Raw genomic sequence first — 25038 nt, 5'->3', positions numbered from 1 at the left:
CAGTCCAATGAACTACTTACATATACATATACATATACATACATATATATATATATATATATATTTTTTTTTTTTATTTTTTTTTTTTTTTTGGTTACAATATAATGAGACAAAGATATGAACATATGTGAGAAGGAAAGACAGAAAGAACTGAGAGAAGAAAATGGAATAAAAAGCACAACCCTCCATTCATCTGTCAGTCCAGTATGCAGCAGATATGGATCTCACTGCCTCTGGGTTACACTAATGTACTCCTGGGCCTTAAGTAGCTCATCAGTGCCAACTATAGACCCACACTTTGGTTTAAATCATTGATGGAGCAGTGAACAGCAATGAAGAGCTGGTTAAAAGCTTTGCCAAAAACCACTCCACTTATCATTAACTTATAAGGTGACTGTAAAAATTAAGCATCAACACATGCCATGTTTACAAATCACAGTGTATTAGATCCAATTTAGTTACCTGCAGCAGTGGCAACACAAAAAAGGAAACATCATCTTTGCCCGAACTGTACTTAAGACAGCACAGAAGCTATGTGATCCAATGTGATGCATTCCATTACAAAACTCACTAACACAAAATGGAAAAGTCACAGGCATCTTTAAAGATACAAATAATAAGAGGAGATAAATAACCCCCTATATGATGCAAAACTAAATTTTGAGCAATTAATGTGCAACAAATGACAAAACTAAAGAAGAAACTCTTATTAAGAGGAAAAAGCAATGTAAAGTGATTAACTGATGAATCGCTAGGAAGTCCTTCCTTGATCATTCCCAGTGAAACACTGTATAGCAGATAATGATCAGCAACTATATAGCAGCAGAGACGATCTTTCAATAAAGTATCATTGCGGGTGATAAGTTTGTGAATATCTATGGATGAGTTTGATCACTTTGTTAACTTTGAGGCAACAAGAAAATAAAGGATTTAGTTGGCTCAAACTAGGTAATCATTCATTAACTATATTATTCACCGCTTTTTAAATACCAAAGTAATACATTTAAGTTGGTTCACAGTTATACCCCTTTCACTTATGTCTTATAAAACAATAACTTATGTTGACATTATTAGTAATCAAGGAGCCATCAATAGTTTGTTTCACTTGGTTTAGAGTTAATTAAAAAAAAAAAAAAACTTATAATAACAGTAATAATACTAATAATAACATTAAGTGCCACAATAAGGCGTAGAAAAAGGAAGATGGCAATGGTTCTTATTGCTTTTACCCCTTTAAATAGATTTTAGGTTACATTCTCTAGCAAGAATTTTTAAGCTACAATCATCTGCAGAGCAAAACACTTCACCACGAAAGCTAAAAGGCTAAATTCATTAAACTCTCTAGACTGCTAAATATTAAGATGCTCGTGGCTGCTTTTTTAAAATTTAAGATGCCCAAATTTTGCATCATGTTAAACTGTCTTGCATGCTAAGAAAGTAGAGAAATTACTGCATTTTTAAGGCCTGAAAAAAATTATGACATGAAGCATTGTGCTTACATAAATTTTGGAGTGTGTGCCATGAATGTGATATTGCACAAGTATGTCACACATGAGAATTAGGTTGAAATTCCATGTGACCAGATATTGTACAAGAACTTGACATTTTTTATCTTTGCTGTGAGCTGTGTTTAGTAAAACCTTCCGCATAGACATGAACATGCTGAGGGTAAAACATGGAAAAGAAAACAGTCAGAGCAAAGAATAAAAACAAGGAAAAGGAGGAATATGATAAAACAAAGTAAATTTATAATATCACACAATTTTTGAGCCTCTTTTGTGGCATTACATTTTGTCATGTTTCTAATCAGATCCCCTGTATTTTTATTACTATGGAGTGGTCTTGTAACATGTACAGCTGTGGTGTTGGCATGCTACAATGTACAAATGGAAAGCTTGGCAAGTAATACTTTCAAAGTCTTAACAATTTAGTAATTTCATGCGATGAAAATATAGATATGTCCTTACTGATGACACTGTTACAAAAAACCAAACAGATGGAGCAAAGCCTCCATATAATCATTTTACACTGTTTTTGAGGCATGAAAGGTTTGACTATATGTCTCCTTCAGCTACAGTTTCACATTTTTCTTTAGTATATTTAATAAGTTTATATTTGTTAGCATTAAAATCTCCTACAATGAAAGAACAATTTCTTCGAATTCCCAAAGGCTTTTATAGAAATGAGCCCTCAGGAAAGCTGGACAAAAAGCTTTCATCATTTTACTTGCAGTATTTTATATTTCTTAAATGACAAATCTTCTTCTCAATTTCTTTCAAGTTTTTGTCATTTTGGCAACGGACTTAGAGTCTTATATATTTGTATATTCCTGTTATTTTTAACCCTGAGAAAACGGTGTAGCACTGCAGTGATGCATACAAATGCCTGGCACACAAGAAAAAATGACAATAGGAACCCAATGTCACCGGAATGGAGGACACTATAGGATGGCATATGAACAATGAAAAAGGGCAGTGCACTGTGGAAATACCATATTGACAGTCACTAGGGTGTTCTGCTATCATTATTTTGAGGTAGTGGAAACAGATGACCTTTCCTGGTCAAGAGCTTAGTGTGGTTAAGACTCAATTGAGTAAAAGAGAATGGAAAAGAAAAAGAAAAAAAACATGGTAACCTTTATTCAGCTAACCTTGAACATCGGTCCCAAAAGAGGAGAGCCTTGCAACAAAAAAAAAAAAGTGTGTGTGTGTGTTGATGCATCTGCTGTGCATTTAGTCTATTTCAGCCTTTTCATTATCAATCTCTTCTTTTGTTTCCACCATGTATTTTTCTAACCGCTCTCTTCATCTGTCTCTTGACCGCCTTCGCTCTTGAGAACCGAAACAAAGCTAATTGGAATAAATGAACTGGGCAGCAAACTGGAGTTGATTACATCGATTGTGTGTGGTTTTTGATTCCATGCTTGCTGAGCGAAGGCTGCAGAAGTAGGTGGTAATGAAGAGCAGATTACGATTTGACTGGTCATTGCAAACAGCCACATGTCCTCATGGACGCTACCCAGAGAGGAAAAAAAAAAGAAAACAGGATGACTTCTTGTGGCTTTTAATTTGCACATCGCCTTTTTTTTTTCATTTAGGCAATAGGTTATTGCTCAAAACAGTCCTCAGAACTGTACAGTATATAAAATTAATACAACAAACACTTTACACAGGAATGGCAGAGCATGAGAGGAAAGAAAGAGTTTCAGCTGAAATGCTTGAATGCTGTGACAAAGCGTGACGTACCGGTAATTACACAGTGTCCATAGCCTACTTTTTGAGTCTGAGGAGGTAGTTAGAGCATCAAGAAATTTCATGTGCTCGAGGGAAAATCAGCCATTAAGTGGGATTCACTTACATTTGCCATTTCTATGGTATTTCACAGCTCCATTTACCAATACAATAAAGACACTTTTTTTTCCAATTCACTATAAAATCACTGGAAAAAAAAGCCTGAGAGCTTTAATTTTACTTGAAGAAGATAGATGTGCTGCAGCTGGATTTACTATCCAAAAATCATTTGAACGGCAAAATGTAAGTTTGAATCAAGAGTGGTTTCTCCCTTTAAAGCAATCAACCATGTTGCTCTGAACTGTTCTTTGCCTCCTTTCATTGGCTCTGTGAAAATGACACAATCAGCCAGAAGACGTGCAAAAAAAAAAGAAAAAAAACAAAAACCAGGAGGCGCGTCCTCAGCCTCTAAAGGCGTTTCATGCTGCTGAAAGAGCAATAACCCTCCAACTCTCCAGTCCTATAATCCTGCCCACAGAGACACACAAACATAGTTACACAAATATATAAGACTCATCTTGAGCACCACTGAAGAGCAATTCATGCCAGAACAGAAATGTATTCTGTTCAAATGTCAGCATATGAACAAAAAAGTGGGGAGAAAAAAACTGAGTTGCACAGAAAAATCAAAACAGGTTAAGTCAGCAATTTAAAAACGCTCTCAGGAGATGCATGAAACATCTCTTTGTGTGAAGGACTGCACTTTAAACAAGGGAACATTTTAATCAGCATGTTCTTAATTCATTCTCTTATTTCATGCCTTGAAATATCCACAGCCTGGGTGCTGGGATGTGTTATAGCAGGTGCCTATGGATGCTGCAAGGATGAAACTCTGATTTGCACAGGATTGAGGTATGCTGAAACACGGAGGGCTCAAAGAGCTTATTATCTAGCATATGGGGGGAAGCAGTCCAATAAAGGAAACAACCTTATTCGTTCAAGTAAGTGTCAGGCTCAATAACTAGCAACACCAAATGAATACAGAACAAGGCAATTCATTGAGCAAACTGCACTTGAAGGGTAAAAAGGACAATTTATCGTTCTCCGCTCACAGGAAATTAATTATAGTGCCTGTGTGGAATTATTATGCTAGGCTAGTTTACAACTGCTCTGCAATTGTCATTTAAATTAAATTCAAGCATATTTTTTTATTTATTCAGTCCACATTTTGCTTCTGAGGCTGCAAGACGTCCATGATCTGCAAAGTCCAACTCAACTGCCTGCAACACAGTAAGACTAACTGTGACTGCACAGATCCAATGAGTTTACAATGGGTTGTTGTCAAGTGGCATCATTCCCATAATTCCAGAGTGATCAATTATAGCCCAGTTAAACAGTGAGAAAACAGAAACAACAATACAAACATGTATTTAAATATATGTAACTGTAATAATTCCCTTTGGTAAATGCGCTTCCACTGTCGCATATCTTCTTTCTAGCTTTGTCACATATTGGTGTAAATCCTTAGAAAATATTTCTTTGGCTGCTGAAAAGTCTTAAAACTCAAACTAACTACATGCCGGAACATAACAAAATAAATATTGTTGGGGCACCGGTTAAAGTCCAGTTTCTTTCACTGAAAACTTTCTGTGAATGTCTTCGTTGTGTTTGTTGCTGCTAAGATGTTAGCCATTGAAGCACACATGTCCAACTTGGAATCCAAACTTCTGGCTGTTGCTGCCAAAGTCTGCAGGAGCCACATCTGTGATAGGGAGCAGCTCTGCGGAGGGGGAGTTGATCTCTAAAATGGTTTTCTCCTGACCTTTACGGAACTGTAAGAGAAAAACTGAAGCTATTATCGGAATCTGTTCGGCTTTAATGTATAAATCATGGCTAGCTCCTCTCACTCACATCTAAATCCCTCATCAGATCAGTTGTTTGACAGTTCCTCGCATCAAATCCAGCTTACACCAAACACATTCATTTCATTAACACTAACTGCACATTTGCCCCACCAGTCTCCTTCTTTGACACACATCAACACTGACCTGGCATCCATCATGCACTGCTGTGATGAAAGGATTTTTGGCTTGAGTCAGCTCCTCGTCGTTGCCGCCCCGGAAGCGAAGGGCATGCTTATAGGAGAGGGAGGCGCTGTCAAACCAGCCTGCTGAGTTCTGACAGGTATAAGTGAACCTTTGCTTAGCTGTGGCACTTAGCAGTTTCAGAAAGGTCATTTGAACTACATGTACAGGATTCCCATTCCTGTCATTGTAGGAGAACTGAAAAAAGCAGAAACATACAGTATTAGAGATGTTTAATATGAAGTTACCTTCGTTTTTAAAACAGCTTGATCACATAGACTTTTAGACGAATGTAAAAAAAAGTAATCTCTTTGTGACTAATAAAAAAACTCTATTTTGTTTGGGAAAATGAGGTGTGAATGCAGATTTTTATAATAAGGGTAATGAACATGATGAATTTTAATCGTATTCTATTAAGATGTTTTATTTTGTGAGAAGGCTATGAGATCTCAGAACAGGTGCACATGAGAGGTCATGAATGCTTGTCAATGGGACACAGCTGCAAACAACCCAGTGTGTGAATCATTCTAACTGCATGCTGTAATCATCTGTTGGCAATTTCAAATAAACTGCTTCGCTGCACATAATGTAATGTATTAATACCAAACTATCCAGAGAGCAGATTTACAAATAAATCCAAAACATTCATATGCATTCATGTGCACATGGATGGACACACACACGTTTCTACGCACTCAATGTTATGCATGAATATCAGGCTAACACTTTTAGCTTCAAGGGGGAATTTTCCAGAGGAAGATCGTCTGGCGTTTGGAGCCTGTGGAGAATATTTTTCAGAAGTGAAGTTGGATTTATTTGATTTATTTCTTTATCATACCTGTTTGCCCCTCCTGTATTGACTGTACCAGCTTCCCGTTTTCTCTTTGTTCCACGCTGATAATTTCACCTGGGCACTCGGAGAGGAGAAGGAGTGTGTTGAGAAAAGATTGTGGCCAGGAGACACCGGGAGTTATTTTTGTTCTGATGTAATATGACAGTGTCTGGTTTGTAATGACTGACAGCAAGAGATTTGAGGCTCACCATCTCAATCCTTTTGTCAGGGTAGAGACAGGTCTGTCCATTGGCTGTGAAGTTACAGTAGACTTTGATGGAGTCTCTGTGACAGCCCTGGTTAGGATCTATCCAGTATTCTCCTAAAACAACAAACATTGTTATGATCAACACAGTCATAGAATGGTAAGAAGGAATTGTACCAAACAAAATGTATTTTTTAGCATTGCTTTGATGGAAAACGTCACTGGTGGTAAAAGAGGCATCCTATATGAAGCTTTGTGTTTGCTTACCATCTTTGTAATCAGGGTGAACCATCATGAGCTCTTTGCAGGTCCGAGCAGGACTCTCAAAAGTTCCAAGAGGCCTTCTCATGAGCTCCACTTCATTCTTCATAGAAGAAAGCGTGGCAAAGACTTCCTCCATTCCCTCAGCATCCTCTAGAGGCTGATCTCCCTGGAGGAACTCCTTCATATCTAGATCTACATCTTCCTCTCTGGATTCGGCTTTTGTTCGATCTGAGTGCCTTCGTTTCTTACGTCTGCCCTCCCTAATAGGTAGGGGCTGAACCATTGTTGCAGGAGGTCCCTGAAGGCATCGAAGACAGGTGAAAAAGTAGCCAAAGGAGACAAAAGAAATATAAAATGGCAGAAACAGCTATAAAGTATGAATAATGGGACTTACAGGAGGTCCTGGAGGACCAGCAGGGCCTGGATCTCCAGAAGGACCAATGCCACCCTGAAGAACAAGACAAAGACTGTCATTCACTTCTCACCTGGAGCCTCTGCAAGATTACCCAGGCGGATATTGTATGGCTGCTGTGTACATCAGCTTTCTGTGGTCAAAGCCTTGGCTTTCCAGTCCAGTATACTGTTTTTTTAAAACAGCCAGAAGCCACAACCAAATCCTATTGCAAGGAAAAATCACACACAAGGCAAACATGGCTGTACAGCAGGCTTTAAGATCCACAGACACGCGGTAAACACAGCAGAGTATTGTGATTAGGAACCATGGAGCATTTAAGCCTACGAACATAGTTTCTCCTTTATACCCGGCATATGTTCCCAGCAGCTGCTTCCCAAGAAGAGGTGTAAGTACAGAAATGGCAAAGCATGAGTAAGGCAGATTATTCTACTCACTGTCTCTCCCTTCGATCCTTTCTCACCAGCTGCACCCTAATAGTCGAGGTGAAGGGTAGATCCACATAAGAAACATAAGTAGGAGAACATCAGCTAATAAGATTAATACATTTTCATGATCATTTTCTCCATATTATATATCAAAATTGCCACGCGGCGTCCCATCAGAAACTGTTGTGACAGTAATAGAAGACTGTAATTAGGCTCATGAGTTGGTTTCAACATTGAAAACAAACCGAGCCATCATGCATCAAGTATCACGTGTTGTGAAAACATAATCATTGTTTGAATGGTTAGAGTACAATGATGAAGCACTGCCATCGATAATAATAAGCAGTGACTTACAGAGAGTCCAGGTGGTCCAGGTGGGCCAAGGGGACCAGGTGGTCCTGCCACACCCTAAGTATGAGCATAATCATGACTTGTCAGAAAACTGAATGTTTCTTGTGGGAAAGTATACCAGCAAAGTTGTTATGCAGTCACATATACCTCATCTCCTTTAGGTCCTTGTAAACCCTGATTTCCTGGCAGGCCTCTGTCTCCTTTCTCACCAGGTTCTCCAGGAGGCCCAATTAGACCAATCAACCCACCATGACCCTGCAGAGATAGACATGGTTCATCACCAGCTCATCTAGATTCAGACTGGTGCAGATCAATCTCTGTCAAAGGCTAAACACTCACTTTTTCTCCTTTGTTTCCAGGGTCTCCTTTCAATCCTGGAAGCCCTGGTGGTCCCTGTTAACAGTGCTATGCATTAGTAGTGCTTCTGTACTATCTATCTGGTAAAACTGATAATATTTCATGTCATTTTGTTCATGATTATATCTGTGATCAGCTCCAGCTTTCATTTAGCAGATTCCATTTTCAGCCATATAAAATGGTCTCACTAATGGTCCTGGTGGTCCAGTTTGTCCTGGTGGTCCATTTAACCCATGTTCACCCTGTAAAATAACCATGTGCAATACAGCTGGATGAGACACTCACTGTGAAAGGTCAAATGTTTTGTTTGAATCAGAGTAACATTTTCCATTCCCAGACCCTCATACTGACCGCAGGACCTGGAATGCCTCGAAGCCCCTCTGGACCAGGTCTTCCTGGCTGTCCTTGTGGTCCTACGGGGCCTGTCTTTCCTGCTGGACCCAGCGCTCCTGTTGCCCCCTTTAAAGAGAAAGACAATGATGTGTAAAGGTAATGCAATACATTGGGAGCAAAATAGTTTTTTCATATGTACATGTACACACACACACACACACACATATATATATATATATACACACATATATACATACATACATATATATATATATATATATATATATATATATATATATATATATATATATATATATATATATATATATATATATATATATATATATATATATATATATATAGTACATATATACAGTATATATATATATATATATATATATATATATATATATATATATATATATATATATATATATATATATATACACACACATAATATAACTTCTTATCCTTACTTTGGCTCCTTTCATGCCTTGTTTTCCTTCTTTACCTGCAGCACCTAGATGACCCTGGTATGGACAGTGGACAAAATGGTAGTGACAATGGCATGAGATATAAATACACAACATAAAGTTACATATATGTTTACGCATCATGTTTACGTATGATACATTAATCTCACCCTCCGTCCAGGAGGCCCAGGAGGTCCTGGCTCTCCAGAAGCTCCTGGGGGTCCCTGCAAATGACAAAAGACTTAAAACAGAAACACTTCGCCACCTGCATGGAAACACTGAGAACACAAACTTGTCATATTGTTTATATATGCCAGACTTTATCCAAACTGACCAGAGCTTGTATAGTTATCATAAGGTGCCAATAATCTCAGTTTTAAGAAAATAAAAATCATTGCTTACTGCTTTTCCAGGTTCTCCGTTGTCTCCTTTAGATCCAGGTGAACCATCTATTCCCTGATTTAAAAAAAATGTAATTAAAAATCAAATAGAATAGATGGGAAGGGGTTATTCAAAATAATTATTAATTCCAAATGAGAGATTTTAGAAATTTGAAAAGAAAGTCCTTACATTGGCACCTGGTTCTCCAGGCGGTCCAGAATCTCCAGGAAATCCAATCGGACCCTATGAGCAAAAGCACGAATATAAAAAATAACAGGTTATCACACAGACAGAGTAACTTGATGAGGAGAGCACAAATTGTTATTTTGTCAACCCACAAGGCTGCCTTTTGGTCCGTCTTCTCCTGGTGCTCCTCTGGGTCCAGGAGGTCCAGCAGCACCAGGAGGACCAGAGTCACCTTTCTCCCCTAGATCACCTTTAGCACCCTGGGACAACGGGAAATACAGTTGTTTTAAGGTTGAAGGGACAAAAGTATGAGTTTGGGCTAGAATATTGAAGGCATTGTGACTCACAGGCATACCAGACTCTCCAACTGACCCAGGGTCTCCCGCTTCTCCATCCTCACCCTAACACACAGGGAACGTTTGAACGTATGTATAACAGCATATACAACCATAGACTGGAGGTGAGTCTATACTTTACAAGCCATCACCATTATACAGCATGCATGCACATGTGGTGTAGGGGGTAACACGAATTACTAACCTTCTCACCAACAAGTCCAGGTTGACCCACTCCTCCAGGTAAACCAGATGGGCCCTGGAGTGGGAGTGGAGAGAAGTTTGCATTAAAACAAGAGAAAGCTTCAAATATTTATTTAATTTCAGAAAATCCCGATTCTGCAGCGTTATGCGGTATTTTCTGTCTGTTTGTCAGCAGCTTTGCTTGCAGAATGCTGAAACTGGAGCAAAATTATCACAACACAAGGAAAATACTGAACGACAGTTTTCCTGCAGCACTGTATCTGGATATTATTGAAACCACAAAAGAGTCGGTCTTTTTCCCTTCTCTCAGTCAGTTTGCTTGTGCATGTGCATGTGAACAGATCAGTGTGCATGCAAGCATCGTATCTATCTGAATATCTTGAGATGAGCGTGGTTAATCTGTGCCTTAAGTAGAAAAATGCACAATTACATGAGATGAACACAGAAATGTGCTACTACTGAACCCCTACTGTCTTCTGCTTTCCTCACATGCTATCTAAGTCCATTTCACTCTTTTCCAGCAGTCTTGTATCAGTCCATTTATGGATTCATCCATCTCCGCACTGCTGTTTCCATGTTTCCTGAGATAAAGCGCTAGTGCGGCTCTCATAGCTTTTGCAGCTCACTGCTGAATAATTGAGCGATATGAGAGGCTGCGAAGGGGCGGCCATTACTAGAGGTAAATATAACTGCCTCTCAGGGATAATAGTCTGATACTTGTAAATGATTCATAAAGCAGTAAATATAACTCTTTCACATAGATTATATTCTAATACTATTTAATAATTCAGATTTCAAAAGCAGTGGAAGGTCTGTAGCAGGAAATGTTAAAAACAGTGAGAGGCTAGAAAGAATAGCATTTGCTGCAAGTAAAGGAATTAAGCAGTTTTAAAGTAGTTGGAAGTAAAGTGAAAATCTTTGTTAAAATATACTTTAATAGCACAATTCATTATGATTTACAAAAGAATGTGACAGCCATCACTTGAATAAAGAAGGGCCCCCTTCCTTACAAAACTGAACAAAATGAACATTTAGCTGTAGTCATTCATATTAAAAGAAAAACACTCAACAACAACAAAAAAAATGTTTTTTTTCAAACCTCAACAAGCTGTATTAATAGCAAACAGAGAAGAATTATGTAAAATTATGCACATTTATCCATTATGAGAGGGCTAGTTTGAATATATGGTTATGATGATTACACTGATTAACATAACCAAGTGAAATGAAGCCTGTTGGTGCATTTATCAGTTCAACTAATTTAATACAAATAGTGATCAACATATGTTTCAGTGAAACATTTTAATGTGGAATGATATATTTTAAACAAATCATTGCTGACTGTATGACTAACCGAATCAGCTATAGTCTAGATTTAAATTCACATTTAAGGGAAAAATATAGAAAATGTGCACTTTACCTCTCCACCAATAGGTCCCTGAGGGCCTCGTGGGCCATGCTGTCCTGGAGGTCCCTGAAGAGACAGAAATAAAACATTTAAATAAAGATCAAATAAAACATTCAGAGATACAAAATGAATGTGAACTGGTGCCTTCTAAATTAAATAAGAGTTTGATGTCAGCCCATGCTGGAGTGCTTATGCAATGGCCCTCGGATCTACGATTATTATCATACTGACATGATGAAGACATCCAGACAGGTCATTACCCTCAATATGACACAGACTCTGACTTTTTCTCGTTTTCGCCTCCCACTGCCTCTCTCTTATTCTCACTTATTAATAAGAAACCTCCAGCCTGTGATGTGAGCGACCATATTCTCTTAGCCAGCAACATGTGATTTGACTCTTCTGTGCAGCTCAAGAGAGCACCAAGCAATTAATCCTAACAGTGCTTGGCTTCAGTTTCAGTTGAGTACATGTTGAGCTGCACTCTGAATCACTCTAAAGTCTTAGAGGGAGCCCTGTGTTGTAAAGATGATACTGAAACAGACAATCTGCCCAGAGAGAGGCTGTACAAGACTGGAGGAAACACATATCCTTCTGGCAAAGAGATACGTCAGTGTTAGAGGGGAGAATTCTGTGATCCGCAACACTGACACATGAATAAAACTTTCTCACTGAGTCCTCAACATTTGCCTCTCTCTCTCGTTCTCTCTCTCTGTCTTGTTTTGGTTCCATTTTAATGCTTTCCACCCCTAATCTGACTGTGGAGAAGGAGAGCTATAGAGAATCTTGTTGAGCGTGTGTTCATGGCTGACAGCGTTGTGAGATGACTGTCACAAAGGAGGATGCTCATTAGACAGCCAAGGCTGAGGCTAATCTGATTAGCAGCTGTCACACCGTCTTCCTGCTCACAATGAATGTCCCGCCTCTTCCTTCCACTCTGATGCTCCACTGTCTCCTTTTTTGTCACAGCTTTTCTTTTCATCCTTTCCCTACCTTTCGCAAACATGACCATCGCATTCATTCCTCTGCTCAACTTTTATGGAAATGAAGCCGTGGATTCTTATTGTGTTGTGATTATTAGAGGTTTAAAGAGTCAAACATCTCTCTTTAATCTCCCCATTGTTCTTTTAAATATTTTATAAGATATGGCTGCTGCTAAGTTATGAGGAACCGACCCCTCATGTGATAATAGCATGACAAACTAGTTAGCACAAAGTTTACTGGAACAGACAGCGAGCTAGCAGAGTTAGGGCTGGATCTTCAAAACCACAGATGCGTAAGAGTTGTTTGGTTATTAGCGGCGTCATTAAGCTGTGAGTGCAAGCGATCTCTTCTGTTCTCCCTCTCAATCTGTCACATTACATGCTAGCTTGCTGGCGTTGTTTAGTGAGATCATTACCAGGAGCAGAATCATAATTAGCATTATTAGTTACACCTGTGCTTTTCCTGACAAATGAAATGAGTTGCTTTCAAAAATGCATGTTCTTGAGGAAAACATGAATTTAGCTTGAGTGTTTAGCATTATTAAGGTTATTAGAAGGAAACAGCTCAGAGCACACAGGCTGGAGGCAGAGCAGCTACATTTCCTCTTCTGGTTGTGTGCAGCTGCCTCACTGCAGACTGATCTAAGCATATGGCCGAGACTGACTCCTCTTTAAATACCAGTCTGACAACCAGGAGCTGAATAATATTGAGACTAATCACTGATCGGTGCAAACTCAGCCCCCCACTTAAAACCACTTGAGACTGGAGCAGTTAATGTTAATTATTATCAACAGAGGAAAAGGTTGGCTCACAAGTTTGACACGCAGCACAATCAGCTGAGCATAACTAAATGGGTGTTACTAATCAAAGTTTAACACTCTCAGGTGGATTGTCTGTGTATTACATATAGTTTACATCCTGTTCATACTATATTTACAGTGCAGGCATCAGAGGCCTGTGCTGTAAAGCAGGAGAAGTGGCTTAGTGTGACGTCTTCTGGTTTAGACCTGGGTATTTTTACTGTCCGATAGTTGGTTTGCTTCTTACTGGTGTACTGCAATGGCAAATCATGCTGTAAAGCAGGTTTTCACCAAGTCAGGCTATGCTCTAGGTAGGAGCTCAGCTTATGCCAAAGGTCTACCAAAGGACCAATCTGTACTCTCAGAAACAAAACAAAACAAAACAACAGACTTGGGAACATGCTTGCTTTTTATAACAACCACCCAGTCAATATTTGTACACTTTCGGTTACTGTTAGTATTATTGGTGATTTCCATCAACAAAAGTAACTGAGTTATAAAAAAAAAGTTCTCTTCTATCTTTTCTTTTACATTTTAACATGCTTTGATAATGAAATCCAACCATGCTGGATCATTAAAAATTCTTTTCATAGAAAATGTTCACTAACTATGACAGTATCAGAGTCCAGGAGTTCTGGATATTGTAAATAAATAAACAAATAAATAAATGAATAAACAAATTGAAACAAGCAGTGTGCAGCACTGAGCTGAGAACTAAACTTGTAAACCTTGTGCACTGAGAACACGTGCAGACACTGCAGAGCGGCACTCACCAAAGAGCCAACATGTCCACTTTCTCCTTTCTCTCCTGGGGGTCCTGGCATCCCCTGCAAAGGTGGTGAGACACATGAGATGTGAAACAACACGCGACATTGAGCTATCATTAGCCTTAACACTGAGCGAAGTTTTACCTGTAGTCCAGAAGGACCGGCTGCCCCCTTATAGCCCCTGAAACCTTCATCACCTTTAACCCCATTGACACCCTGTTGTCCACGAGGACCTGGCTCTCCATCCGCACCCTGAGACATATAAAGTTAGTTAACACGGCAATAACTAAGTGGTAACATAATGATACATTTTTAATATAATTTATAATCTCGGTCTTGGCTCATACAGATGGCCCTGGTTGGCCCACAGGTCCTTGAATGCCAGTAGGTCCTGGGGGTCCCTGAAAATAGAAATCAAAATCAGCATAACAGTTCATTACACAGTTACTGAGGGTTGGACACCAGAGGATCCAATATCCCGACAGTTAGGTATGACAACTGATTACACCAAATCTGTTGTGATCAACTTGTGATGTCATCATTAGTTGCATGAAATAAGACAGAAACAGAGGTCCAATTATACTTACAGATTCTCCTTTGTCTCCTTTGCTGCCCTTCTGACCAGGTCCTCCTGTCTCTCCCTATAAAAACACACTAACATGATTAACTGAGTTCAATAATCAGCAGGGACTTTACAGTTGAAGTGCTGTTTAGTGTAACTGATTAACGTTGCTACCTTGTCTCCATCCTCCCCTGGAGGTCCAGGTGGTCCTGCAATTCCTGGTAACCCAACAGGACCAACTTCCCCGTCATGCCCAGCTGGCCCAACAGTCCCCTTCTCCCCCTTTACAACAGATATGAAAACGCCACATATCTAGCAACTGTTTCAGTACTTATTATCCTAATAACAAAGTATGGTACACTGGTTAATGGAGTATAATACTAGTAAAGAAAAGCACTTCCAGTAAAGCAAGTTGGATTCCTTTCTCCTCTCTGTCTCATTATGACACTTTCCAAAGTGAGAGCACACGTTATTTTTCTACTCAGTGGTGGGAGGAAATGCATTATGTGTTAGTGGACACCGTTGTCTCGAAAAGAATATATTTCTATTTTTCGGATCTTACTGGCTCGCCTTTCTCTCCCATTGGCCCAGCAGGACCCACACCACCAGGCCGTCCTGGCTGGCCAATAGCACCTGCCAGCCCAGCGGGGCCCCTCTCTCCGGGGGCACCCTGGAAATAAAAGGAGATGAGAGGTGAGGTAAGTATATCACATGAATCACTCTTATTTAATGTGATAGTCACGATTGCTGGTCACCATGGAAACAGCCTACTCCTTGATGTGCCTAGTATTCTATATAACATGGACACAGAGCAGGGGATGAGGTGGAAAGCAATTTCACAAAATTACACTTACAATAAGTCCTGGAACGCCGGGAAGACCCTCCCCTCCTTTTAGACCCGCAGGACCCTGGAAAGACAAACCACCTTTACTTAAATTAAAAAGAGAATATTTACCAGTAAATCATACATTCATTCATTCATTTTCCAAGCCGCTTATTCCAATTCAGGGTCGCAGGGAAGCTGGAGCCTATCCCAGCCGGCTTTGGGCGACAGGCAGGGTACACCCTGGACAGCTTGCCAGTCCATCGCAGGGCCACACACAGAGAGATGAACAACCACACTCATGCTTGCACTCACTCCTAGGGGCAATTTAGAGTGACCAATTAACCTATCATGCATGTCTTTGGATGGTGGGAGGAAGCTGGAGTACCTGGAGAGAACCCACGCATACACGGGGAGAACATGCAAACTTCACACAGAAAGGCCACTGACCAAACGAGCCAAGGATCGAACCAGCGACCGTCTTGCTGTGAGGCCACAGTGCTAACCACTGTGCCACCGTGCAGCCCTACCAGTAAATCATAAAGTATGGAATTCCAGTGACTCCATTTAGTAGTTATGTTGATAAATTCTTCCTTATTTACTAAGTTTGCTTGTGTTCTAAGTGCGAGGTGTGAACTTCTAGAGAATTATGTTGTTGACAGTGAGAGAAAGTAATGATGGGAGATATTTAGAAATCTGGGTTACCGTTGCACCAGAGGTCCCTCTGCTTCCCCTGAAGCCTTTAAGCCCAGAAGGGCCACTCTTCCCTGCAGCTCCTGGTGGACCCGGATCCCCCTGGAACCCACGCACACACACGTTTAATTAGATATCAGGCAAGTAGCCAGTAGCAGATAGAAGGGCCCCATGCTGTCATAAATCACACCAACCAGCAAGTCATGCTAAGTAAGAGCATTTATCTTTTATGAGCCATAATACACTCAGCACTATGAGGTTTCCTCTGTTATTTATTAGCAAATTAGAGGTCAGGATGAGACCCAGGAGATAACATATTCAGGCAGTGCTGAGAGAGTCAATGGACTTTATCTAACAGCATTAATGATGAAGGAAGGCGATTATGATCCTGACAATATGATGAAAAGCACTCACCTTGGTACCCTCCTTTCCTGCAGTTCCTGGTAAGCCATGCTCACCTGGTGGTCCTGGTGCACCTGGATGGCCTCTATCTCCAGTTGGCCCTGTCTCGCCAGATTTTCCCTGATGACAACCACAGTAGGCAGCACATGACATGTAATAGCTTTCTAAAACTATTTAAAAAATTAAACAAGGTTTTTCTTCTTCAGAATCAGATAAATTTCCCACAGCTTATCCTCATACCTGTGGTCCAACAACTCCTGGAGGTCCAGGAGGCCCATTTTTGCCTTGGAATCCCTGAAGAAATAGACAAAAGAATCTAGTGACCCCCCCCCCCATTAAGATGTGAATCAGAGGCAGTGTGCACATTATGCTCTTATCTGCAGGCTGCAGAAAAATGGCTGCCTATTTTAATAGATTTAGTGCAAACCTCTCAAAAGGTTTTGTAACAGTCCTGAAACCTCACCTTTAGAGCTGTTGTCATTAAGTAAATCATGTTAACGCTCAACATGATCCTCTTATACTGTGCACTTAGAGTGTGCAGTCAGAGTTGAAAAATGCATCTCTAAATCTGTAGCATTAGTTGAGATAAAAAATGACTCACTGGTTCTCCTCTCTGACCTGGATGGCCTGGTAATCCATCCTTTCCAGGTGAACCCTAAAAAAAAGAAGCTTCTTTACTTGTTATATCTGAACTTTACCAAAGGTGATTAAAAAAAAAAATTAAGAATGAGGTCAAATGAGTGGCAACCACATGACAAACACTTAACCCACTCACATTAGGTCCTTTGGGTCCTGGCTCTCCATTCCTGCCTTGTGGTCCTTGAGGACCCTAGAAAACAAAACACAAGCAATACGATGAAATGTTTAGTGGGCTTCACGCATAGATTTTATTAATTTGATGTGAGGATTATACCAAAAATAAACCTAAAGATTACCTGCTCTCCTGGAGAACCAGGAGGACCTTCCTGTCCGGCAGAACCCTGTCAGATGGACATGGTAAAACACAAAGTGAAACCCAGCTAAACATCCAGCCCTCAAACATTTTCAGCTTTTTGCCTGCCAACAAAGCTTTAGCTTGGTCTTTAAAGGTGAGACCATAAACTTGCCAAACGGTGGCTTCTTGCTGCACCAGATGGTCTATCATTGAGAAGTAAAAACCACTTTCAACTTGGTTGATGCTTTCATCCATTCTTTATGAGACAGCCAGATGTGTGTTTATGTGTGTGTAACTGTACGGGTATATGTCTTTGTTTATGCCACTTAGCTCACCTTTTCTCCAGGTTTTCCTGTTGGCCCCCTTGCTCCTCTTCCCCCTCGGGCTCCCTAGTGGAACACAAACATCTGTCTGATTAGCACATGAATAACTAATCTGACGGTAGAAGGTAGATACCTGCTGATATGAAAATATGGCATATATGTGACTGTAGCAGTCACTCACATGAGTTGTTGTAAGATGTCGATGACTAATTAGAAATAACATTACTTTACACATGGAGAGAGCACAAGTAGACCTGACACCACTCACATTAGAACCCCTTTGGCCCCCAGACCCTGGCTGACCAGCTGGACCCTGCATTGTAAAGGCTGATGTTAATTCATCACTTATCTACTTTACAACATGACCAACATAAAATTTGCATATGTATTAAAAAAAGAAGCCACAAAATGATGTGGACTAAAATGTCAGCAGCGTCCTCACCCTTCGTCCCTTCTCTCCTGAGACCCCCGCCCCACCAGGGAAGCCGAGTGATCCCTGCAGACACAAGCAGAGGTTAATCAGCTTCGGCTCTCCATTTATCATACATCACCTCCAACGTCCCATTAACTTATAATTAACCACTGTATCAAATTAAAGCTAATCTAATCCATGAGCCCAACACAGTCTTAAATACACCATTCATCAACACGTAATTGATGTCACTAATGAACTATAAATAAAATAGCCTTTTTTAATGTGCCATTTGTCATCCTTTATTTTTAATCAGGCAGGAAACAATCTGGGCAAAGACACATCTTTTGCTCAAAACTCTGATAAAGGGGCCAGAGGATGAATTCACTGGTTGTAAAAGCCCATCAGGACTGAATCACCTTAGGACCTTGTCTTCCTGGGTATCCTGGCAAACCAGGCACTCCAAGCTTACCCTGCAGACACAGTAAGGGAAGAAGTGAATCAGAGATATATATATATATATATATATATATATATATATATATATATATATATATATATATATATATATATATATATATATATATATATATATATATATAAAACATTATTTTTTAAGTGAAAATTCAGCCTAAAAATACTTTTTTTTAATCTAACTTTCCATCCTGATCAAACATAGTATCGCCCTTTCCTTCTTCTTTTCACATACCTTCTCTCCAGCTATTCCAGGAGCTCCTGGATCACCTGCTGGTCCTGTTTGACCCTTTGGCCCCTCTGGTCCATCCTCTCCACGAGGACCAAGGACTCCGTTATCACCCTTAAGTAAAAATTGAGAGACATGTGGAGGCATCAGTTTATTTTCTTTAAAAGAAAAGGGAAAAAAAACTGCAAGCCAGTGATAGCAAGATTGTTATTAGAGGGAGTTTTTACCCTGTTTCCTTTGATGCCCATGTCACCTTTGAGCCCAGGGAAGCCATCTTCCCCCTGTAATGCAAAGAGGAGGTATCTTTTGACTGCTTTTAAGTTGAATCATTACACTGTAAACTGTCATACATCCTTCAAATGACAAACCTTATTTAGATAAGGCTAATAAAAAATATCTTTTTCTCTCACCTTTTCACCTTTGCTTCCTTTTAAACCTCTAACTCCATCTGCTCCCTGTGTAAAATATAAAGGAAAAATTTACAAACATATTCTCAAGGAGACCACACTTCGAATTGAAATTCATCACAAAAAATGTCTTAAAACATTGAACGCATTTCTCAAATGGAATCCATTCATATATTATAGAGCTTTAACAGACCTTAACATTCATTTCATGCTTATGAAAGCCAGCAAGGTCGGTTTTTCGCTGAAGAACATTTAGCCAAAATCAATCACCAAACAGAAAGCAGTTCAGATTTTCAACACACACTTAGTCAAAATGAACCTGAACCCTACAAATTCACCCCGCTGCGGTCTGACACCGCATTTCCCCGACATGTCAAATGTTCTTCACTCTGTTGTTAGTAGTCTCCTTGAGAACTGGGTCTCTGTCCACCTGTCACCTGTCAGTTACAGACTCAAACAGCTTGTCTGTCACAAGTAGATACACAGGCAGAAGGAAAGGGGACAAGGAAAAACTATATGAGTCAACATTACAACAGAGATCATAATGCATTTATGTCTCACCTTGACTCCACGAGCACCTGGATACCCAACTGGTCCCTGAACACCTGGTAAACCCTATGTGGAAAAAGAAAAAAGTGTCATGTTATTTTTTTAGTATGCAGAAGAAGAAGAAGAAATGTGTTTGAATAAGTAATACACTCAGTCACATCTTTTATGTTCCTTTCCTAATAGAAAATGCAAATGACTTTGATGAATTCATAGCACTAACTCTAACGGACTAAAACTATAGATGATGGCATTATTGAAACAAAATGATCATGATGTCAGGTCATATTGTGACTGACGCATGTTACAGCAGACTGGAACAAAGAAAAGAAAAAGATTTGATTATGCTGTGTTAATATCTTGCTATAACACCACAGCAGATGAGCCTCAGATAAGCAGTTACCCACTTGGATGCCTTTTTCTCCTGGGGGGCCTTCTCTCCCTGGGTGACCCTGCAGCAAGAAAAAAAAAGGCACTGTAAAGGCACTGCTGCTACTAGATCATTTTTATGTCATATTTTAATAGAATTTTCTGAATGCAACCAACAAATGAGAGAGAGGAGGCACAATGAAGAATCACTGTGTCAGAAAGCTTTGCAGAACGAGGGACGATATGTTAAACTCATACAAATGTGTTTGACTGCAATCTAAAATTAATTCCTTAAGATGAGGAAAGCCTCCCTGTAAGAAGATTTGTAGTCCTCGTTCTAAATGCCCTGCTGCTTTGGATCAACTGTAAAAGCCGCCTGTGTTCCAACATTGGGAAAGCACAGAAAATGTAAGTTGGCAAATTCCCTTTCACTTGGTTACACTAGATTAGCCTCTGGGCTACATGTGTGTACTTACAAATGTGTACACATCCAGTGTTTGCTTTGTAGCATTTGGCGTATGTAAAGCAATATAGGACCATGTGTTTGTAGCATTTCTGCAGTGGAGTTAGAGCATGTTTGGTTGCATAAAGTGATGACTGGTCGACTCATTCTTGGATAATTGATGAGAACTTGTACCAAACTGCATTGTTTTAATAGAATGCTGACTTGCATGCGGGTTTGTGCTAATGCTTGCACTTATGTGTTTATGTATCAGCGCTTACTTACAGGAGGCCCATCAATGCCTGGTAGTCCCTGAATGCCTTGTTTGCCCTGGGGACCCTGTAAAGGACACAAAAAGAGAAGAACACTGAACACCTCAGCCTATACCCTAGGGAGTTTTTTTGCCATTGGACTGCTACATTTTGTGCTTAAGTCCATATTTATTTCTTTTCTGCCTCTTGCCTGGCCAGTGTGCACCGGCCTTGGCTCTCCATAGTGTCTGTAATGCCTGTGTGTTTGCTGAGTATTGATTTCCTGTCTAGGTCTGTCTTGTCTGAATTGGAGCCAGAAGTGGCTGGGTCATACTGTCCTGCTCGGTCTGCCTCCCCTTGGTGTGTGATGACAGGGGTCATGAGGTCACAGCTTTAATTCTAAAATTAAGTGCAAGACATGCTACCTACCTTCTCTCCTGGCAATCCAATGGGACCCTGTGGGCCAGGAAAGCCCTGGAACAAAACAAAGCATCAACCAGGTTGTGTCTTAAGAATGACAAAGAGAGCCTAGTTTTTTTGTTTTTGTTGTTGTTGTTTGTTTCTTTTTTAAATCTATTTTAAGACACTTGTGTCATAAAGAAGAGAGAAACAAAAAATTGCTTTCCTTTGCATTATGATATTCTATTTTATATACACTTCAGTGTTATGAAAACGGATAATCTATTTTCCACACAGCCAGAGAAATCTGGAAACCTACATTAGACAAAGTCCAAATCTAAATCTAAATCAGAAAGAACTGACTAACAGTAAAAATGGGCACAAGTGCCTGGTGAGACAATTTATAGAACACATAATGAGCAGATAAACTGTCTAAACGCAGAAAGCTTAAACTAAGTACAATACCTGCCCTCCTGGATTTCCCTGTTGACCCGGGGGCCCTATCTCTCCCGGTGGACCCTAAAAGCATAAAAAAGTAGCAGTCATATACACTCAGTCCATATTTCCTTGTCATAATCTTGTTTCAAAAGACAGTTTCATCATAGGACCACTCTGATATTTCTGAATATAAACAAACTGTTGACTGATGTGTAAAGGCAAGCAAAGAAGAAAAACCTACCAGGTTCCCCTTTGAGCCTTGTACTCCATCAATTCCACGTATTCCCTGATGGGTAAAGATTAAGATTCTGATATTAATGGATGGACACTGAGTCCAGTAGCTTTGTTGTTTATCTTCAGAGGCATATTTATGAGTCTGTACACTCGAGAAGTGTTTATTGAGTTGAAAAGACACGATAGCTCTGCTCATGTAATCAAGGTGATGTTGACTTACTGGCTGACCAGGTGGGCCGGGTGACCCTCTCGGCCCAACAAGACCTCGAGGACCCTGGAGAGAAAACACAACAAATAGCCAGCTGCTAATCTGCGTTCATGATGAGACTGAACAAGTGTAGAATACTAAACCATATATCAAGACTAAGGAGGGTCAGAAAAAAAAAAATATGAGAGAAAGGAAAAAGTATTTTAGTGTGTGTTTGTGTCAGTTAGTGTGCTTTTGTGTCTGTTTTATATGCGCTCTCCATGAAGACTGTGATAGTCCGCTTGCGCAAGTGTGTCTCTGTGATCTGTTTTTGTCAGCCTCCCTCTTTGTAGGCTGGCCAAGCCACCTGTTCCAAAGCCACATCTGTGATCTCCTGGGAAGTGATTGATATGGAAATATAATCATTCAGGCCAGGATTTTATCTCTTACCTTGCTGACACCCTCTTTCCTCTTTCCTCACTCAATCTATCTCATCTCATTCACCACCAACCAAATTTCTATCCTGTGTTTGTCTCTTGCTGTCTCACTTTTCCCATCCCTCCTCCTCGCTCACTCATCAAAGCTGCTAAGACCCCTCCATTCCAGTGTCTTTGTGGCTTAAAACAGTTTTTTAATGCAGCCTATGGCAACTCCATTTCCTCAAGCACTGAGTGGTCCATTTGGAGGGACAGAACCCCACTGAGCCCTAACCTCACCTACTGAGAGAAAGATAGAGAGTGAGTCAAAACCAATTAACCAGCATCCACAGCAGATACACAAAAACAATGACAACACTGCTGTTAACTTTTGGGCCTCTGGAAGACTGTCATCTTTTGAATCATAGGAAAACCAAAGATATAATATGAATAAAGACTGGAGTGTTATGAATTTCCCACTGACCTTTTCTCTTCTAATTCTGGAGTGAACACTGTGGGAGCAGTCTTTTAATAAGGTGTGACTATCGTTATTGTTCAGTGATTCTATTGTGCTTACACAAACAACTAGGAGAGCAGGTTTTGCATCTTCCTTGTGAATTTGGCAGAAATTTGGCCTTGCCCATCTTAACCCTTTAATGCCGTATGTATTATATTTGATACACAAAGTTTCTGATGCGTTTGTGTCACTTAAAAAAAAAAAAAAGTCTGCTCAAAACCTAGTTGTACACAATGTGATACTTGTCTTCTCCCCCCCTGATGAATACTCTTTGTACCACACAGTAACAAATGATAAGCACACAAAACAATGTTTGTTGTACAGTTTTCCGCAACGTTGTTTAAAATGACCAAATAAAGACTTCAGATAAGAAAACTTTGAAATTTCTCACCTTTTTTTTTGGATCAATCTTAAAGAACTAAATGTGGTGATCACCTACGATTTACAGAGGATTGTTGAGGAAATCCCTTGTTATAATCTTTTCACCAAGATAACAAGCGAGAGTGTATTTCTTAAAGTCCAAACCACAAATCAGATAAATGCACCCTCCTCTTTGAGAGTTGTGTGCATGCATGTTGCGATGTTTCTGTGTACGGGAAGATTGTATTCTTCCTGATGCGGATACTCACAGATTCACCTGGCTGCCCTCTAGGTCCCACAGGTCCATCAGATCCCTAAGATAAACAGTAAGGAAACAAATTCACTGTATAGATCTCCTGTTCTTCTATTATTTAGCCTCAGGCATGAAATGATTTGTATCCCCACATACCTAATCTGTAAAAATAGCTTATTAAAGAAACTGACCAATGAACAGATAAGGCTCAGCTATCTCCAAGCAAACACTAATAGTTCACCCTTAAGGCTTTACCCACCTGCCTACATGGATTGATAAAACATTGACAGAGCTTCTGGCTTTCATATTTTAATACAGTATCGGGGGATGCTCTAGCTAGCTTTCATGTGTTTTAAAAACATGCAGAATGAACCCAAGTAGTGGAGGTAATAATGAAGGGCTTTGTGACTTAATGTCATGAAGGCTTGCTTAGGTCTGTGGTGCTTTACCATCTAAATGGAGTAAACTCATTGATCTGAAAGGATTTCCATTTTGAATTTGTATGAAGGATAAATAAGGGAAAAATCCAACCCTGCTGCAGGTTGTGTTTTCTGGGAAACAGCTTTTTGCAAGCATATTCTAGAAAAATAGTACGCTCACTTTCTCTCCTGGTTCTCCAACAGGCCCATGAGGGCCAGGCTTTCCTCTGTCCCCCTACAAGATAAAAGCATTAGTCACAAGCTTTAAGATTTTTTGGAGTGTTCTGCTTCAGCAAGGGATCATTGAGCAGATGCTTTTAGCGTGCACTGTCATCATAGAAACCACTGCAATCATCATAATCATAATATACAAATAAACATCTGGCACATGATGTGTGTAGAATTCATGCATGTCATGTTAGCATGTTAATGTCTGAATCACGGTAAATGCATGGACGACGTTGCATCACCAAAATCAAACTCACTCTGTGTCCTTTGTTTCCTGGGAGACCTGGCAGCCCGTCAAAACCTCTGTCACCCTGAGAAGTAAGAGAAGCAAGTACATTAAACCATGAAACACAAACACATACGGTAATATGTAAACATTAGCAGAATTGTAGTGAGATTCTCCCCTGGCAGAGTTTTCCATCTGCTCTGAGTGTGCTGGGAAAGGGGGCTTTCAGATTGGTTGTAGGACTGCTAAAATGCTGCTGTGAGTGATAACGACTGTTCTGTCAGACCCAGCATCAGAGCAAACTGATTTATTTACTAAGCCCTTTCTGCAGCTGTTTTGTATGGAGCTGCCTTGTTGTCAACAACATATAATAAGCTGTGGGCAGCTCAGTACCTAACGGCTTTCACTTGCAAGTAGAGATAACTGGTTATTGGTGATGACGATCCTGTATGTGCATGTA

At 40.0% G+C, this 25038-nt stretch overlaps 1 protein-coding gene across 1 annotated transcript in view; it reads right to left on the bottom strand.

Annotated features, from left to right (window-relative positions):
• Window positions 1-2949: 2949 nt before the first annotated feature.
• col5a3a (collagen, type V, alpha 3a) overlaps window positions 2950-25038 on the bottom strand; it is a 45442-nt gene continuing 23353 nt past the window's right edge. The window contains exons 18-67 of the mRNA XM_079253390.1: window positions 24610-24663; window positions 24306-24359; window positions 23722-23766; window positions 22193-22246; window positions 21980-22024; window positions 21766-21819; window positions 21331-21375; window positions 20936-20989; window positions 20247-20291; window positions 19855-19908; window positions 19297-19341; window positions 19114-19167; window positions 18893-19000; window positions 18603-18656; window positions 18214-18267; window positions 18040-18084; window positions 17784-17837; window positions 17450-17494; window positions 17290-17343; window positions 17116-17169; window positions 16755-16808; window positions 16527-16634; window positions 16125-16214; window positions 15451-15504; window positions 15159-15266; window positions 14771-14878; window positions 14622-14675; window positions 14382-14435; window positions 14179-14286; window positions 14041-14094; window positions 11496-11549; window positions 10077-10130; window positions 9884-9937; window positions 9689-9796; window positions 9540-9593; window positions 9372-9425; window positions 9140-9193; window positions 8973-9026; window positions 8515-8622; window positions 8352-8405; window positions 8146-8199; window positions 7954-8061; window positions 7810-7863; window positions 7465-7500; window positions 7010-7063; window positions 6619-6913; window positions 6356-6468; window positions 6153-6221; window positions 5279-5512; window positions 2950-5062 (exon numbers count right to left, since the gene is read on the bottom strand). Of these exons, the coding sequence (XP_079109516.1) occupies window positions 4916-5062; window positions 5279-5512; window positions 6153-6221; window positions 6356-6468; window positions 6619-6913; window positions 7010-7063; window positions 7465-7500; window positions 7810-7863; window positions 7954-8061; window positions 8146-8199; window positions 8352-8405; window positions 8515-8622; window positions 8973-9026; window positions 9140-9193; window positions 9372-9425; window positions 9540-9593; window positions 9689-9796; window positions 9884-9937; window positions 10077-10130; window positions 11496-11549; window positions 14041-14094; window positions 14179-14286; window positions 14382-14435; window positions 14622-14675; window positions 14771-14878; window positions 15159-15266; window positions 15451-15504; window positions 16125-16214; window positions 16527-16634; window positions 16755-16808; window positions 17116-17169; window positions 17290-17343; window positions 17450-17494; window positions 17784-17837; window positions 18040-18084; window positions 18214-18267; window positions 18603-18656; window positions 18893-19000; window positions 19114-19167; window positions 19297-19341; window positions 19855-19908; window positions 20247-20291; window positions 20936-20989; window positions 21331-21375; window positions 21766-21819; window positions 21980-22024; window positions 22193-22246; window positions 23722-23766; window positions 24306-24359; window positions 24610-24663 (3675 nt within the window). The 3' untranslated portion in view covers window positions 2950-4915. The remainder of the gene's footprint in view (window positions 5063-5278; window positions 5513-6152; window positions 6222-6355; window positions 6469-6618; window positions 6914-7009; window positions 7064-7464; window positions 7501-7809; window positions 7864-7953; window positions 8062-8145; window positions 8200-8351; window positions 8406-8514; window positions 8623-8972; window positions 9027-9139; window positions 9194-9371; window positions 9426-9539; window positions 9594-9688; window positions 9797-9883; window positions 9938-10076; window positions 10131-11495; window positions 11550-14040; window positions 14095-14178; window positions 14287-14381; window positions 14436-14621; window positions 14676-14770; window positions 14879-15158; window positions 15267-15450; window positions 15505-16124; window positions 16215-16526; window positions 16635-16754; window positions 16809-17115; window positions 17170-17289; window positions 17344-17449; window positions 17495-17783; window positions 17838-18039; window positions 18085-18213; window positions 18268-18602; window positions 18657-18892; window positions 19001-19113; window positions 19168-19296; window positions 19342-19854; window positions 19909-20246; window positions 20292-20935; window positions 20990-21330; window positions 21376-21765; window positions 21820-21979; window positions 22025-22192; window positions 22247-23721; window positions 23767-24305; window positions 24360-24609; window positions 24664-25038) is intronic.

The sequence above is a fragment of the Telmatherina bonti genome, assembly GCF_933228915.1.
Source record: "Telmatherina bonti genome assembly, chromosome: 14".
Taxonomy (NCBI): Eukaryota; Metazoa; Chordata; class Actinopteri; order Atheriniformes; family Telmatherinidae; genus Telmatherina; species Telmatherina bonti.
Note: the sequence above shows the minus strand (reverse complement) of the source record. Positions and strands in the feature narration are given on the sequence as shown.